Source organism: Melopsittacus undulatus, chromosome 11 (assembly GCF_012275295.1).
Source record: "Melopsittacus undulatus isolate bMelUnd1 chromosome 11, bMelUnd1.mat.Z, whole genome shotgun sequence".
NCBI lineage: Eukaryota > Metazoa > Chordata > Aves > Psittaciformes > Psittaculidae > Melopsittacus > Melopsittacus undulatus.
In genome coordinates, this window is record NC_047537.1 from 21,584,344 (window position 1) to 21,600,901 (window position 16,558).

General features: G+C 37.3%; 1 protein-coding gene across 1 annotated transcript in view; it reads left to right on the plus strand.

The window, feature by feature from the left end:
- HELZ (helicase with zinc finger) overlaps window positions 1–16,558 on the plus strand; it is an 84,994-nt gene that overhangs the window by 38,837 nt on the left and 29,599 nt on the right. Inside the window, exons 12-17 of the mRNA XM_034067428.1 lie at window positions 38–371; window positions 4,758–4,888; window positions 7,244–7,423; window positions 7,928–8,032; window positions 14,715–14,893; window positions 16,397–16,515. Of these exons, the coding sequence (XP_033923319.1) occupies window positions 38–371; window positions 4,758–4,888; window positions 7,244–7,423; window positions 7,928–8,032; window positions 14,715–14,893; window positions 16,397–16,515 (1,048 nt within the window). The remainder of the gene's footprint in view (window positions 1–37; window positions 372–4,757; window positions 4,889–7,243; window positions 7,424–7,927; window positions 8,033–14,714; window positions 14,894–16,396; window positions 16,516–16,558) is intronic.

The window sequence follows — 16,558 nt, forward strand, 5'->3', positions numbered from 1 at the left end:
GGACTTTCCTGCACTGACTTGATGCTTTCTTACTTAGGTTCAACATAAAAGTGCAATTGCAGATAGTAGCAAGCTTCATGCTCACTGGTGTTTCTGGAGGTGCAAAGTACGCCCAAAATGGACAACTTTTTGGCCGCTTCAAGCTCACTGAAACGCTTTCGGAAGACACTTTGGCTGGACGGCTGGTGATGACCAAAGTCAATGCTGTTTATTTATTGCCTGTCACTAAAGAGAAGTCAGCACAGACCCAAGGAACCAAAGAGAAGGTTTATGAAGCAGCTATTGAGGAGAAAACAAAAGATTATATCTTCTTGAGGGTATCCAGGGAATGCTGCGAAGAACTCAATCTTCGGGCAGATTGTGAAATGCAGGTAAGTCTGAGTGGAAAAGGTTTTGGTGCAGGAACTGTTTGCATTGCATCTGTTTCAGCTCCACCCAAGCCAATTGCTTTAAGATATGAAAAGGAATTTTATTGTCATCATATACAGAAAGCAGAGTGTGGAGGAGAATTTCAGATAGCTGAAATCTTTCTATACATAAATATACACATATATATGTATGTGGTTTGTGTAGATGAGTCTTACTATTTGAAAATTAGTACTTTAGAACTGTGATGGTGTAAAACCATGTTTTAATGAATTTAATTTCTGGCAGAAGTATTCTGATATATTAGGCCTGCTTGTAGCTTTTTGCTCATTTATCTCATTGTTTTCAGAGTTTGGTTTGTAAGGTAACTCAGACATTGGTATATATTTCTGGTTCAAGTACAAAGCCCTCCGTGGACTCACAAAGGAAAGCTTTGTCTTATTTTTAGTTTCCTGCAGGTAGGTGTTTGTGGGTAGCTCATGAGCTTTCCTCCACCAGACCTGCCCAGTCTCTCCCCTCTCATCTGAACCCACTGAATATATTGCTTACTCCTGCTGCCTGGATATTTCTCTGGCTTAGTCTCTCTGATGTGGCTTCCATCGTTACGTCTGTCATTGCTATTTACACCAGAGACCTCAGGAGCCTTTTCTTAATGAAATCAAAGGAGGGAGTTTTCTATTTCTGTGCTTTTATCAACAAACAAACCAACCCTACAGAAAATAAACCCTAACCCAAACCCCAGCAAAACCAAACCAAAAACCTCAGCTGCTCTTGACATAGCCAGCTCGGTCTTTGATAACTTGCATCTTGGACTCTTTATTTTGTATCTTTTCAGTCTTTATGTTTGTGTCATTGTGGATTCCATTATTTGTTCTTAGGCGTGAGGTGAGATTAAATTTTAATAAGGTTTCTTGAGGTTACAGATGGGCCTTGTGCTGCTTTCTGTACCCATATTGGAACAAGGGAATATTGTCCTTCAGTGAAAGAGTCTTTAATTTATAGTACATCCTTGATGGAGGTGGTGAGGGTTGGTAGGTAAGAGGCACAAGGGAGGTGAATAAATCATTTTATTATGTATCTCCTGTGTTTCAGAATGATAATATTTGCCTCCGTGGCTTTTGCTCCCCTAACACTTCTAGCCAGGACAGATATTTATCAATCTTGGATGCATTTGGTCACAAAATGAGGATTTGTAACACTTCTGCTAGAAAAAAAATGTTGTTGGCAGGAAGATCAGGCTTTTGATTACTTTGCAGTTAACATGACATGGGTGAGGATACTTTATTAAATATTGTGTGGGTTGCAAACAATGAATCAGATGTAAATGCATATAAAGGAAGACAAAGCTCTAATGAAGTTAAATACTTAAAATCCTCACCCATCCCCAATGTGTCTGCTGTGGAGCTTATGATTGATCTTGTTACCGAGCAGAAATAACCTCAAATTAAGACCACTGAAACTGTTGGGAAGGAATGTGTTTTCACCAAAGGATTATCTCCTTCCATTCATTTTGTTTTGGAGAAACATATGCGAGCATCCTAATGTCTTAATTTAGCATGGATAATTGGTCTGGGAAGACTTATGTCGTTCTGGGCTCTTGGTTTTGTGTTTGTTTTCTTAAAACAATAATTAAACTTACTAATTGATTCTATCAGAAACTCCTCTGGAATGCAAAATGAGCTGGGGCTTCAGAAATGGCTCATTTTGCTTTCAGTTGCTGCCTCAGGTGAAGTTTTATAAGACAGTCTATTCTGCATGAAGAGTTGGGTCTTAAAGTTGCTTGTAGAATCATTTTAGTGCATCATACATGGGTCAGTGAACTGGTGGTCAAATCCTTAAAGTGTTATCTACGTTCTAAGGAATTCTAATTGTGAGAAAACATTGTCTGATTAAGTAGTAACTGAAAACTTGGAAAGGGATCCTCAGGTTAGAACTAAGGATGTTGTAATTTGGATGTATAGCATTTTTATTAAAGGTGTTGGGAACTCTGCTTGGTGGAGTTAATATTCCCATGGGATTCCCAGGCACTGATGGAATTGCTTTCCTTGTGGTAGGTTTTGGGTAGGTTGGGTGGGTTGCTTTCTTTCCTCTTGTAATAATTCATCTTGGAAACTTTCTCATCACTTGCTTTCCTGTTGTTGGCTTCATTATAATAAATACACCATTTGGCTTTTATCAAGTGGCCTGTTCATGAAGGTAGGATGGAGTGAATGGATGATTTAAACCCCCTGGCTGCTGTTCAGCTTGGGCACCAAACTAACAGGCAACAGTTTCATTTTTGGAGTGTTTGTTTTGTGTCTTCTTCTGTGAAACTGGCAATGGATTAACTTCCTTTCCCCCTGTTTTCTTATTGTGGACTATATATTAAAGCAGGTTACGTGCTTCTCCTTCACAGATGGCCTCATTCAGTACTCTGCAACTGCAAATATAACTTACTTGATTCCATCAAAACTGGTTTAAAAACTAAACAAATCAAAAGCAGATGGTGAATGCAGGTAGATAATGAGAGGTATTTAATGCAAGGCACCTTGCTTGGACTCCCAGAAGGGACTATTGAAGTGTCACTCAGATGAGCATCACAGGTTTTCTGCATGTAAATTATTGTTGTTATATTGGGTGTTCTTTTGTCAGCCTTGGGCCTAATTGAGCATAGCTATCTTTCCTGTATAGATAGAACTGTGAGGTTGGGACCATTGCCATTCCTTGGGAAGTCTTGTCCCAACATCTGTGGGATGTGATTGAGTGGACGAATTGGCTCTGGGTAAGGCTGGGTAGGACAGAGCTTTGGAAGGAAAGGAAGCTTAAGGTCCCCCTTGGGCAGAATGAGCTGGGGCTGTCATTCCTGACAAGTGCTAAAACCCCACTGCTCTGAAGACCACTGTATTTACTAAGGTAGTGGATAGGCACATCCACATCCAAATTAGGCACATCCAAAACTACACAGTGGAACAATGAGGAAAAAGATTCTTAAGTGTTCGTTTGTCAGCTTCTAGCAGTTACAGTCACTTCAATGAACTCCATGCTTAACATTGTATGGATTTGTTACTGCCCTTTTCTCCAGCATTACGGTTCTACATCTTGCTCTAAAATATGTTAGTCAAGATAAATATTTAATATCTTTATATCTGCCAGGGACTTAAAGTTAATGGCTACGTTCTGCACTGATACAAGCAAACATGGTTTATTTATGGCAAAGCTAGCGGTGATTTTACATGCTACATAATAATGTGATATTTAAATATACCAGAAGGTAAATGCTGAGAGCTGTGTTTTGCAAATCCTTTAGTGATAGATAACTATGATTTCACAAAAAAAACCCAACCCAAAACCAACCAACAACTAAAAAGATGTCAGTGACTTGAAATTCTTCAGCACCTTTAGGTGGTTTTACGCTGCTTTGTATTAGTGCAAATATATGTCAAATTTTGTATGAAGGCTTCTGTGTTAGTTGTTAACATGTAGTTCTTGGGCATAATGCTCTGCTCAGATGCATTTGGGCTTGGATAGATTAATAAATGCAAATTTAAATATGTGTACATGATAATTTGAGTGAACTGTTTATGAACTGTTTCCCCAGGAGCTGCTTTTATCCCATGTTCACATTTACAATGTATTTTTCTCTTTGCTCTTTTAGCATATGTATGTATAAACTAATTTCACTCTCCATTGTTCAGTTCTGAATTTAATCAGGGATGTTAACATGCTCTTCATGTTGTTTCTGGCTTTGTACCAGAGTTTTGTTGGCATTATCTTTTATTTACTACCATTATAACATAAGTAATTGAGAGAACAAAAAAAGAATGTATTGATAAGCAATGAATTGTTAGAAATTAACTTTCAGAGAGTCCTAATAATTGAACATAAATAACAAGTTATGTTATTGCAGAATGTTTGACTAGAAATAAATAAGTGTTTGGGGTTTATCTCTGCTGGTCACACATCTGATTTATGTCGTCTCTTGAGCTGTGAAAATGTCTGGTCTATTGCTTTTCTGAGGTTGTTCTTGCAATAAGGGATGGAAGCTTCTGTTTGCAAACCCAGTGGTTTAGGACAAGAATATTTTCTAGGAGTATCTTTTATATTAAAAAATAATTCCATCAATGTTTTCCCTTTAATTTTTTTCCTGAAAGTACAGTGGAATCTAATCTTAAAAACCAAACAACAGAATTGCGTTAGAGAAGATGCTGTCTTTATCTTTGCTTCACAACAACAATAAAAAGGAGCAAGTTAATTTTACCACAGATCTTTTGATTGAATGGTATTTTAGGCTCTTCTTGAGAGTCTGTAGTTTGCAGGAAGATAAAAATGTAGCACATACAGCAAAGTCTGAAGAGTGTTTTCTAAATTAGTCAGTTTTGTTCACCTCTTCGTTTCTGCATTTTGTGCTGCAGGTTGAACTTCAGTTTCAGTTAAATCGCTTACCCCTCTGTGAAATGCATTATGCTTTGGACAGGATTAAGGACAACAGTATTTTATTTCCAGATGTCAGCATGACTCCCACCATCCCCTGGAGTCCCAACAGGTATGAGAATGCAAACACTTCAATATCAAAGATTGTATGGTGATGTGTACTGATTTTCTCATAACAGATGGCTGAAACCTGCCCTGGAACAAGAAACCTGCCTCGCTGCTCTTTAATGGTGAGGATGGTTCAGAGAAAGGAGTGAAGCTGTTCTAAAGAAAACAAGAAAAGTGATTCTTTGAGGACTAGAATCTGTTGATTGGTGTTCCCTGCAATTGAGCTGTGGTTTTATAGGCATTGCAGTTGCACTGCAGCTGTAGAAAGCAAATCTGCTATTGTTGCTTACCCTTCTGTTCTTCACTGAAAATATGCATGATGCTTTATAGGAATGAGAATACCAGTTCCAAGGAGTTTGCTGTGCAGGATCTCAATGAGTGATCCATTAGTACTTCTGGAGTTTGGTGCAGTGAGCCCAAATTTGGACATATTGCTGAGGGTATGACTAAGAAAGGTGTGGGAAGGAGCATTAGAAGGACCAGCACTGCACTTGCAAGCAGTCCTGAGATTCTTTGTATGTATGTCTTACAGTTCCCTTTATGAAATTGTAAACCCCTGTGTTCTATAAATACTTATAAGGAAACTTAAAGCTGGTGCAGTGATGCAATGAAAATAGTTTGTCTCAAAGAGGAAACTTAGGGATGAGAAATGCAAGGCTGTGTTGCTCAGGGAATATGGGCAGTATCCTTGCTGCATGGGGAAGGATAAAAGAGGCATGAGGTTTCTGTACTTAGAAACCAGGGAAATGAGAGGTATGTGGAACTGATATCCTGTACAGCATACAAGGAGTTGTGTGGTGTCTTGAAGGTGAGAATTAAGAGTGACTGTGATATAGTACTAATCAGAAGATAGCTCAAGGATTGAAAGGGATCAGGTTAGAAACCTGAGACAGCGAGATAATGAGAGACAAACATTACTGGAAAGTTTTAGTTTGTCTTTGGAAGTGTAGGAAGAACAGAGGCAATAAAAGGGTGGGAGCAGTGTTCTGGGTGGGGATGATAGCTGCATGTATCAAAGCTTTGACAGTATGGGCAGAAAGAAGGGAATAGGTTTTACATGGAGTTGTTATTACAAAGCTAGCGGTGGTCAGTGACAATTCCCTGGCTTAGTAAAGTTTTGAGTGAATCTCAAGGGAATGGTGTTTAAGAATAGTTTGGAAGTTAGCAGTGTTCTCACTAAAAAGAAGGTAAGTCAAGAAAGTGAGAACTGTTACCTTCTGTGTAGTTAGTATCATTTGTGTAATGTCTGCTAATTTTTATATACATAAATGAGAGTTATAATGGTTGTAATTCAGTTTCATTCAGTGTAATAGGCATAGTCTTTTCTATCTGGTGGCTTGGCTTATCCTACCTGGAGAATAAGTACTTCTGACTAAAAACTCTCTTTCCCTGTTTTTCTTCTGGTTTTGTTTTATGTCCCTATTACTTTCCAGTATTTCTTAGCTGTGAACAACAAGCTGGCAGGAGACTGTCTTAAAAATTGGGAATTCAGTCAATTCCCTCTTGATTTTACTCCTTGTTACTAACTACTACTGAGTAGATACTTTTCCCAGTCTGTAAGAAGCATAGTTCTTGTACCAAAGCAGATCACATTACTAAAGTATGGCCATATGTGCAGCAGTGACAGGTGGTTTTTACAATGCATGTCTACTTCTAAATCTGTCAGTGGGAATATTAAAACTGTGTCTACAGATCTTTAACCTCTTATGCTCATTGGAATTTTCTGAAAGCATCTTCCTCTTAATGCTGGTTTCAGTAGCTGGTTACAGCAAAATCCATTCTTTTAGGCTGCTTTCCCAATAGAGGTATGTGCATTAGTGATTTAAAGAAGCAAAAGGCAAAGAGAAGTTGTGGTTATTGGTAGCTATTAAGTTTTGTAGTTGTTTTTTAATTTCATCATAGATAAGTTCTTACCAAGCCCTAGGGTTAACTGTTGACTTTTAAAGTTGACAATGTAAATACTTCAGGAAAGAACCATAACTGAAGTCACATTTTGCATATTAATAGTAGAAAATTGTATGTCTACTTGCCTTTGTTATCAGGTGATGGTGCAGCATCTACTTTTTCTATCATGTATTCTAGGCAGGTTAATTACTGTTAGGTGAGATAATGTAAATTGAGAAATGGATTCCTTATGAAAAAACAATACCCCAAGCTATTTATTGCAAATACCAAATCTTTGTGATTACAGCATGTGATTGTTTTGCTGTATTTGTTGATTTGTTTCATTGTGACTCAATGCCACAATCAATACAGTAGCATAGAAGCTATTTATAGCTTCTAGAAATTATACTTCATTTCTGACTGACAGTGCATTACTGTAGCTTCTGTTTTTAAACTGTTGTCTCCTTTTGTACAGACAATGGGATGAGCAGTTGGACCCTCGACTAAACGCTAAGCAGAAAGAGGCTGTTCTGGCTATCACTACTCCACTTTCAATACAACTGCCTCCTGTTCTTATCATCGGTCCCTATGGGACAGGAAAAACCTTCACTCTGGCTCAGGCAGTCAAGCACATACTTCAACAACAGGATACTAGGTGAGATGGGGCACTAAATATAGGGTGATACTTGATTAGCAGAGATGTAGTTTTTTACTTAAAAGGTAGAAATGTAGAATTTCCATCCAGCTTAAAAACAAACCCCAAGCCATCCGTCATTGTTTTGAATGAGAAAGTAATTTTATAGTCTTAGCCTATAGTTTCCTTTTGGAATGAAAGTAATTAAAATGAACAATATGTAGATGACTGTGATTTGCTCGACATGGAAAGTTTGGCAGTATGTTAGATAATAAGATCTGTTCCGTGCTTAAAATCAAGTCTAGATTAATAATCACAAAATAATTATTGAAAACCTGTTTGAATTTCTCCTAACTGAAGAATTTGAGTTAAAGGGCTCAATCATGCAACTATGGAAGGTTAGCAACTAGTTTCATTAAGAGAAATGTGCAGGAAGATGGCCACTGTTTCCTTTTTTTTGTATTCTACTGCTTTGAATTGTTTTCTGTTTCTTCATTGCTTTTTTATTTGCACCATTTATTCCAGCAGGATTCTCATTTGCACCCATTCTAATAGTGCTGCTGATCTCTACATAAAGGATTATTTACATCCATATGTAGAAGCAGGCAATCCCCAGGCAAGACCTCTCAGGTATTTTTTTAAGGCTTATTTTGTATCTATAAAATACTATTCTTAAGAAAAGGTGTCTATAAAAAAAAGGTTAAAGAACCTCTAAAACATAAAAGCATATTGGCATTACCAGCAGTGCTTTTAAAAACGTAGACTAAAAGGACCGTGAAACATTGTCAAAGTAATTTTGGGTCATTTGTTAAATAAAAATAAAGACATCCTTTTTTAAGCTTTTATTATTCTACTGATAAATGTGTCTTTCCTAATGAGCAAACTTTTGCTATGCTCCTCTAAAAGTTACTATGATAAACTCAAATGCGCTTTAATTGTATCTTAATTCCAGAACACTTTGACTCACAGTTCCAATGATAGTTTGAGAACTGGGGGCTACCCACCTGGCTTCTTGAAGAATAACTTTGATGTCATAGGAGCTACATATTTAGAGAATCATGTGAAAGTAGATTGGCCTCTTCTGATAAGTCAGGTTGAAGTCATTGTGTATGTGGTTAAATGTGCTTACGGTGGGGATCTTGGGGAAGTAAGGGGGAAACAAAATGAAGAAGAGGTGGAAACTTGAGGAGCAAGGAGAATAAACTTGCATAGAAATAGTTAAGGAGGGTTTATTTAAAGGCAGAAACCAGCTCCTGGGAATATTTTGTGCAGTAATCGCTACATATGCAGTATAATGGTAGGTTGGGATGTATCTTTTTTTAAACCATAGGCATAATTTTCTGAATGCCAGTCTATGAGTTTAATATATTACCAAGAAAATGCCTCTTTATGTTTACTTGTTAGCTATTAAAAGCCATTTGGGTCATACAGTTTATGCAGTGTTAGTAAAGCCAATGAAGTTATGTGAAAGGGATAGATTTACAACAGCTGTAAATTCTCTTAAATTTGGTGGCATAAGTTGCCTTATGACATTTTACAGACACTGAAGATCTGGTCGAGGAAAAGAAGGCAGCTTATTTTGAATAGTTACTTTTGATCTGCTTGCATTTCAGCACAGATTGTCTTAAGGTGATTTGTAAAGCACTTTGTGATGAAAAGTGTTATGGTGTCTTAATTCTGTGGGGGGGAAAAATGTGTGTAATTGGCACTTTTGGGAATAATGAATTGTGATTTAACAGAGCAAGGAGTCAAAGTTAAATGTATTTTGTTTTTGTGGTTGCCAGGCTTTTGCTGCATTCAACTACATAGTCTGGTCTCAGAAGTACTTATGAAAAGCATACATTAAAGTGGTGTTTTCCTTATGGTTAAATTATATTAGCTAAGGAAATCACAGCACATAATTTAAAAGCCACTGAATGCTTGCATTTAAGTATGATTGTCATAGTATTTGATATGAAGCCTTCAGAAAGTGATGCTGTGGATTGTATGATATTGCTCAAATAGTCATGGTATCTCTATAAAAAGTTCTCTAAAATGGAGGCATTTCTGGATTTGTGTGTATATATATTCCTGGATCCACAAATATGTATGTCTTCAAGTAAAAAATACTACATGTAATTGAAAGGAAGATGTTTGAAAGGTAAACATGTATCAACCTGATCTGGCAGGAGTTAAAGGGTCAATTTATCTGAGTTGAAAGCAAGAGCTATGTGACACTCCTAGCATAAAGTGAATTATGGATCCCTTACCTTGCTTTTTGACTCTTAAGATATATTTTCGAATTACCATCATTTCTATTAATGTGAACAGGGCTCTTGCAGTATTCTAAAGGAAACATCAAGTGGAGGAGCAGCAGTTGATTATCAAAGCTGGATGTGCTACTGAGTTTTTGTTTCTAAATGGCTGAACAGTTTGCTTAGGTTTTTTTCCTTATTTACTCTGCAAGTGATGAGTTGGCTTAATAGTATCCTGGCTAAAAACGTTTCCATAGCTTAGTGGGGAGCACCATAATATTTATGTTGTTTTTAAAGAAGGAAAACTAAATTATCTAACACCCACTGAGTACAGAGAACTGTGTAAATATTTCTGTATGTTTCTGTGGAAAAGATGTACACTAAATAAATTACCCTGTCAATGATGCGACATAAAAGTTTGAAGCCTGGAGTTTGGGTATTTTTGTGTAAATATCATATTATAAATTCATATTTTTTTCCTAACAAATTAACTTTCTGTGCCCTTTAGAAAATGCAAAGTCAGAACGAACACTGAGAATTTATGTCGACTCTAAGTTCTGCACCTAAATAAAATACCAGTGAAGCCTGAAGGCCAAATTCTCATCGTCCTGCTGCCCATAAACAAATTTGTACCCAGGAATTAAAATGCCCTTGGGTTTGATGAGATGATTCAACTGTATTAGGGGTACACTCCAAACCCTGACTCTTGCTGAAGAAACTTGACACTGAAACGATTTTGTTCTACTTATGTAAATTAATGCAGATGCCTTTCTGAAAGAAACAAACCCCAATCATAACCTACAGTTAGGAGGAAAGAGCCTTCAATTAAGTGCTTCTGTTAGGTGCTAAATGCCTGACTTTCAGTGTGGAGAAGCAGGGACCTTTAGATGGTGAGTCAGAGCCAGGGGCAGGGAACACTTTCCACTAGACCAGGTTGTCCAACCTGGCCTTGCACACTTCCAGGGATAAGGGTATATACCCTCTTAAAAACGCCAGTCAAGACCTAGGGAGCAGATAGTAGCAGTTTCTCTGTATGTTCCTGGGCATATGGTGGTTGAGGTATCTGCTGTTCATTACTGTTACTTAACTTGCATATTTCAAATCTAGTTGCATCTATATGCTGGGTTTTGTGTGTAATAGTAGGGGGAAAGAGGTTGATACTGCTTTTATCTGTGATTTTAATACTTTAATTTCAATTTATGCCTAACAGGTCAGAAAATGAGTTGATTCTATTTAAAATCTCTTAGCTGAAACTCTTCAGTTAATATTTTAAATACTTAAATCTTAACATTCATGTATAAGTACAGTGATAACCTGAAACCAGGTAGCTTTAGCATGTGGCTGTGAGATTCAGGAGATACCCAGACTATAAAAATTAATCAATTGGAGCAAACCAGAGTTTGAAATGAAAGAAAACAAACAAAACCCACAACCCAAACCAAAAACCCAACAGGATTTAAAGAACCATTGCCCTCTTTTCCAAATTGGCTAGAGTAGTTCTTGTGCTGAAGCTGGTGTTAATGCATCTTATCTAGCTTGAAAAAGAAAGAAATCACTCTTTGGCCATTCACTTATTTTCTTGAAACTCTAGCTTTTATCTTATGCCATTCTCAGAAGAAGATTGATTTAAGGAGATAACTGTCAGGTTATAAGACAAGGTCTTCACATGTTTTCTGTATCCGTGGGAACATGCTTGTTTGTGAGAATGAGCCTCTCTTTGGAGGCAGAGCAAAAGAAATGGAAGAGGGAAATCAGGTGCTTTTCAAGTTTTCTTTAGACTTTTTGGGTCTACTTAGAGATTTTGGGGGTTTTGTAGTAGTCTTTTAACAGAGGCATGAAATCAGACTGCTGGATTCTTGCTCCTCTGAGCTTCTGTGTTCTTTTTGCTTGAGGGATTTCAGGTGGGAAATAAGTGCACAAAATCTAAGGAGCTGGGATTGGAGTTTCTCCAAGAAGAGTTCTTTGGAGCACAGCCTGAAGGGAGAATCCCGGTGTTTATATCAAGAGCTGGGGGGAGTTGTGTTTTCCAGTTCAGAACAGGGAAAAAAGTTTTGAAGCACTTTAATTTAGTCCCTGTTCATTCTTGTAAGGAGACATGAGAAGCAGAAGTCGCTTTTGTAGGACAGGAGTGACATGAAACTCTTGTTTAGCCTCCCTCAGAGGTTCTGATTCTAGACTCCTGCTTTACTAACTTACAGAGCTGTATTTTAAGTGATTCAGGAGCAATCCCAACCTGAAACATGAACAAGGAAATGATTGTAAATCTAAATTACCGATCTAAAGTTACTACTTTTGCAAATAGCCTGTCATACAAATTGATACTTTGATAGAACCTTACCAATGGGTGCAAAACAGGAAATACTGAGAATTACTCAATTTCACTAACATTTAATAGAAATACTAGGGCAAATTAATGTAATGGCTGGAAAGTTGTCCCATTCTTTGACTCACTGGCTAGAGACCCACAGAAATGAAGGCTTTTGTTGTAGATACCCAGATGCTACATTTAGAAATAAAGGTGGTATGAATTTACACGTGAGATGCAGGTTCTGTGCATGTTAACTGAGTATTAAGAAGTACAGTGGATATATTCAGTACTTTTGTTTGCAGGGGATTGAGTCCCTAACCTATAATCATCTTGATTTCCAACAGTAACTTCCCTGCCTGTGGTTTGGGTAAACCTTAGCCTTCGAAGTTTTATTTTCTCCAGAACTGAAGTCTTGACATGAGGCACATGATGTGAGAAAGGGCACACTCACGTGAGCTATGGCTGGGTTTTGGTTTTGTAGCTGCAGTTTTTGCTTATTTGATTAGTAACAATTCAATTAGTAACTACTAATGCCGCACTGTGCTGGCATTCAGGTACTTTGCTGATGCGGGTATTAATATTAGAAGATTGGTCGCTTGTTTAATCAGAAGTGGAGGGTATGTTGCAGGGAGAAACCTTCTGGTTTGTGATAAGCTGTAAAACCCAGCAATAGGTTCCTCTAACTTCATCTAAGACATCTTAATAATGAAATTGCAGGAGACTTTGTTAGCCCAACTTGCACCTCAGAAAGCAGTCCCTTGTTCAGTGTGGCTTCCTTATATCCCGACATATTCCAAGTAGTCACATCTGTCAGGTGTTTTTGTGCCAGGGTGAATAATAGCTCTGGGATACCTTTTTGATCTGACATCAAAATAAAAGAAATTAATGGGTAAGCAGCAATGCAGTTTGAAATGCTGTCAGCCAATCTGTGAGTCACACATAGTTGAATTTGGGTAATAAAAGACAGTGCATGGTATAATAATGTCTAATAACCATAATATTTTGCATTTCAATAGCAGCTTTCATCCAAGAATCTCAAAGTGCTTTACAAACATAAACTCACAATAAACTCATTAATCCTCACAGTGCTCCTGTGAGAGGGTAGGTAAGTATTGCCCTCAGTTAAGACTGAGAAATGGAATCATATGAAAGCTGGTTGAAGGCTGGGATAAATAGAGCAGGGTTATTTTGCTCCTGCTACCTATTAGGCTGTGTTGTTATGTTGATGTAATAACAGTCGATCAAATAAGGCTTAGCAGTTCAGTGGCTGATAAGGAATAACATTAGAAGGTTCTTGTTCTAGGAATGTCTCAGGAGTGTGGTGTTTTCTCCCTCACTGAGCCCAGGCTTAACTAGAGTTAGCTTTGGTCACAAAGTGTCAATTTTGGTTGATTTTGTTGTCAAATTAAAAAGCCCTTCAGAATATGCAGGGGCCTTTGGACCTCTCTGCGTTTCATTTTGTTCTTACTGTTCAGAATGGATGTTGTATTTTCACAAGCCAAACTTACAATAATCCTAATAATTGTTTCTCTCACATTGCATGGAACTGAGCTGTAATTTGCAAACGTAGGTGGACATGAGAAATCCAAACTGCAGCCAATGCAGTACATTTAGGTGCATAATTACGCTTTTCCAAATACCTGATTAAGAATTTGGAATTTGAAATAGTGCAGGTGAAAATGAACAATGAATAGATAAACCAAACAGCATTAAATCCCATATTTAGAAGTGAAATTAGTTTAAGTAATAGCATCTTAATTTGATTTTGAATTAAATAACTTTAATTCTATGTATTAATATTTCTGGAATAGTTTCTTGTAGTTTAAAGGTTCTGCTTTAGATTCAGTTTCTACTAGATAGAGATTATAATCTTGAGGGAGTGCCCTATAGAGAAGCCCTTTGAAATCTTTATCCAGTTCCTCAGCTGGTGGGCTTTGGTATATTCCTGTATCCCTCTGTGGAGTTACTTCTACTCCATTTTCTAGGGCATAGCCTTTTTGTCTTCCTTGTTCCTCTTCCATTTATCTAGACTGGCTGTAACATTTCATCACTTTTTAAGAAATAGTCATCATTGATCTCATGATATGGTGATTAGAATTGTCTTGTGTCGTGGGAAGATTAAGTCCAGTGCTTTGCTGGCAATGTCCAGATTAATCTTAGACTCCAGCCATCCTTTTTGGCACTGTTTTCTCATTCTTTTATCAAGTGCATCGTAATTATGCCCCGTGTGATGGGCCAGGATGAATTTACTTGCATACAGAATGAATATACTGTTTGCTTCTTAGATCTCAGAAGACATTTACTGTGTGTAAAAGGAAGTACAGGATTTTATTAATGTCTTTTGAACTGTTTTTTTTAAGATCCTATGGCTGCAGTTGCTGAAATGTGGAGAGCACTGCAGCTCTGACAGGTTCAAGGCTATGGGCTGTATTTATATTTCAGCTGAGGACATACTTCTTTACAATAAGTTTATTGATAGCTTAAAATGAAATAGACGTTGATGTGAGTGTTGCAGAACTTAAATGTATGAAGAATTTACAGATTTTCATAGCTGAATTAATCCTTGGTAGCTCTTCATGTATGCAGCAAATAATGGAAGCTAAATCCAAGGCATTTTAGCATATTTTCGCATGTTATTCTGTATAGTTGTGATGTTTTCCGTCCTGAAGATAACATTTGATTACCAGAAAACAGAATAATAGCATTTGAAATATTAGGCTGTCACTGTGTTCAAACTGTATAGAAAATAAGTCCCCTTTTTCTTTTCTAGGGTATATTTCAGAAATCGCTGGGTAAAGACTGTCCACCCAGTTGTGCATCAGTACTGTTTGATTTCAAGCACACATTCCACCTTTCAGATGCCACAGAAAGAAGACATTCTTAAGCAACGAGTAGTAGTTGTTACTTTAAATACATCACAGTATCTATGTCAACTGGATCTTGAACCAGGTAAGATAACTTCTGAGCAAGAAGTGGCCATGCTTGAGAATTACATTCCTCTTACCAGTGTCAGTTTGTTACCCAATGTTAAAAAATAGACAGTGATCATCTTAAAATGTTCTTGTCTTTTCTTTTCATGAATAAATGTTTATTACAGGGCTAAAACTCTGTCATCAAATCAGCCTTTGGCTTATTCTAGTTTTTACCTGATTTAAAAATAAAGAAGCACGATCTATGATCTGGTGTTTCTGAGATCCAAGATGGAGAATTTTGTTTGGGATTCTGACTTTGAGTATAATGCTCAGTAAGGTCATTCCTCAGTGGAGCATGTAACCATATATTCACACGGAGAGCTTGTTTTCTGAATTGTTTAGCTCTGCAAAGAACTCCTGCACATACAGACCCATGTGTTATTAATGTGATTTTTCCAGGTTTGTGTTCTAAACTGAAATGTATTAGACTGGTTTTTGAGGGGCAGAGGCTCCTTAGGGTTCATCATTCTCTTGATCTCCAAATGAAATCCATCTGCTTTTTGGAGAAGGTGGGATTTCCTTACAGAAGTTGTTATGTTTGGCTTTTTATGTCTGCATTTGTTGCAATGGAGAAAACTAACACAGAATTTATGGTAAATATTTTCAGGTCTTTAGATGGAAGTAAGTCCTTTGTCAATAAGCTGTGTACAGTCATTCCACAGTAATGTGTGTGCAGCTGTATGAAATTCAAGTTTTCCAAAGAAAATTGCTATGTTTCTATGTATATAATCTTAATTGGTTGGTACACTAAGTCCTCTAATACTTGGTTTTAAACCTTAATATATAGCAATGTATAAAACCACGTCTCTTCTATAGCTATCCTGAATTTACATTCCAGAAAGTATAAGTCTGCTGTGGCCCAGTTTTTTCTGAGTGCACGTTATCCAGTGCATAGATTCCCACCCACCCAGCAAACCTTTTGGTCCATTCTTATCATAAGATTGAATTTAAATTTTCCTTTAATTTCTGTTTCTTTTTCTCCCCTTAAAGCCCATAACCAGCAAAGTGCTCAGGTGTGTGTGCAAATTTAATGGGAAATTTGCTATATAAAATAGCTAATAGGACTGAAGTATATGAGGAAATCTGTTTCATTGTCATCATCCAAACCTATTCATGCCTCGTAGTGATGATTTCAGAGTTGAGAAACCTACTGAGGGGGGTCTGCCAAGAGACATTTGCTTTTGGTATAAGGGGAGCTCAGCTAAAACACCGATTTAACTTCATGTGTATCAGAAGAAAGAGGCAGAACTGTGGGCTACTGCTAATGTCACTGGCAATCAGTTGACCACTGGTCATTTGATGGGTTTGGGATTGTTTGTGTTGTTTCTAGTATTTACTAGAATTGTATAAGGCACACTGGATTTTTTCTACTTTTGGTTACCATCACAATACAGAACTTGAAGTCCAATTTCTTGTATTATCGCTGTTTATTTTATCATATTTCAAGTTCCATTTATTTGCTGATATCTCTGGTTTGCAGGTTTTTTTACACACATTCTGTTAGACGAAGCTGCGCAAGCTATGGAGTGTGAAACTATTATGCCTCTAGCATTAGCTAATAAAAACACAAGAATTGTCTTGGCTGGAGACCATATGCAGGTAAGAGCTGTAGAACTGTTGAATGCCAAGTATGTATATGTAT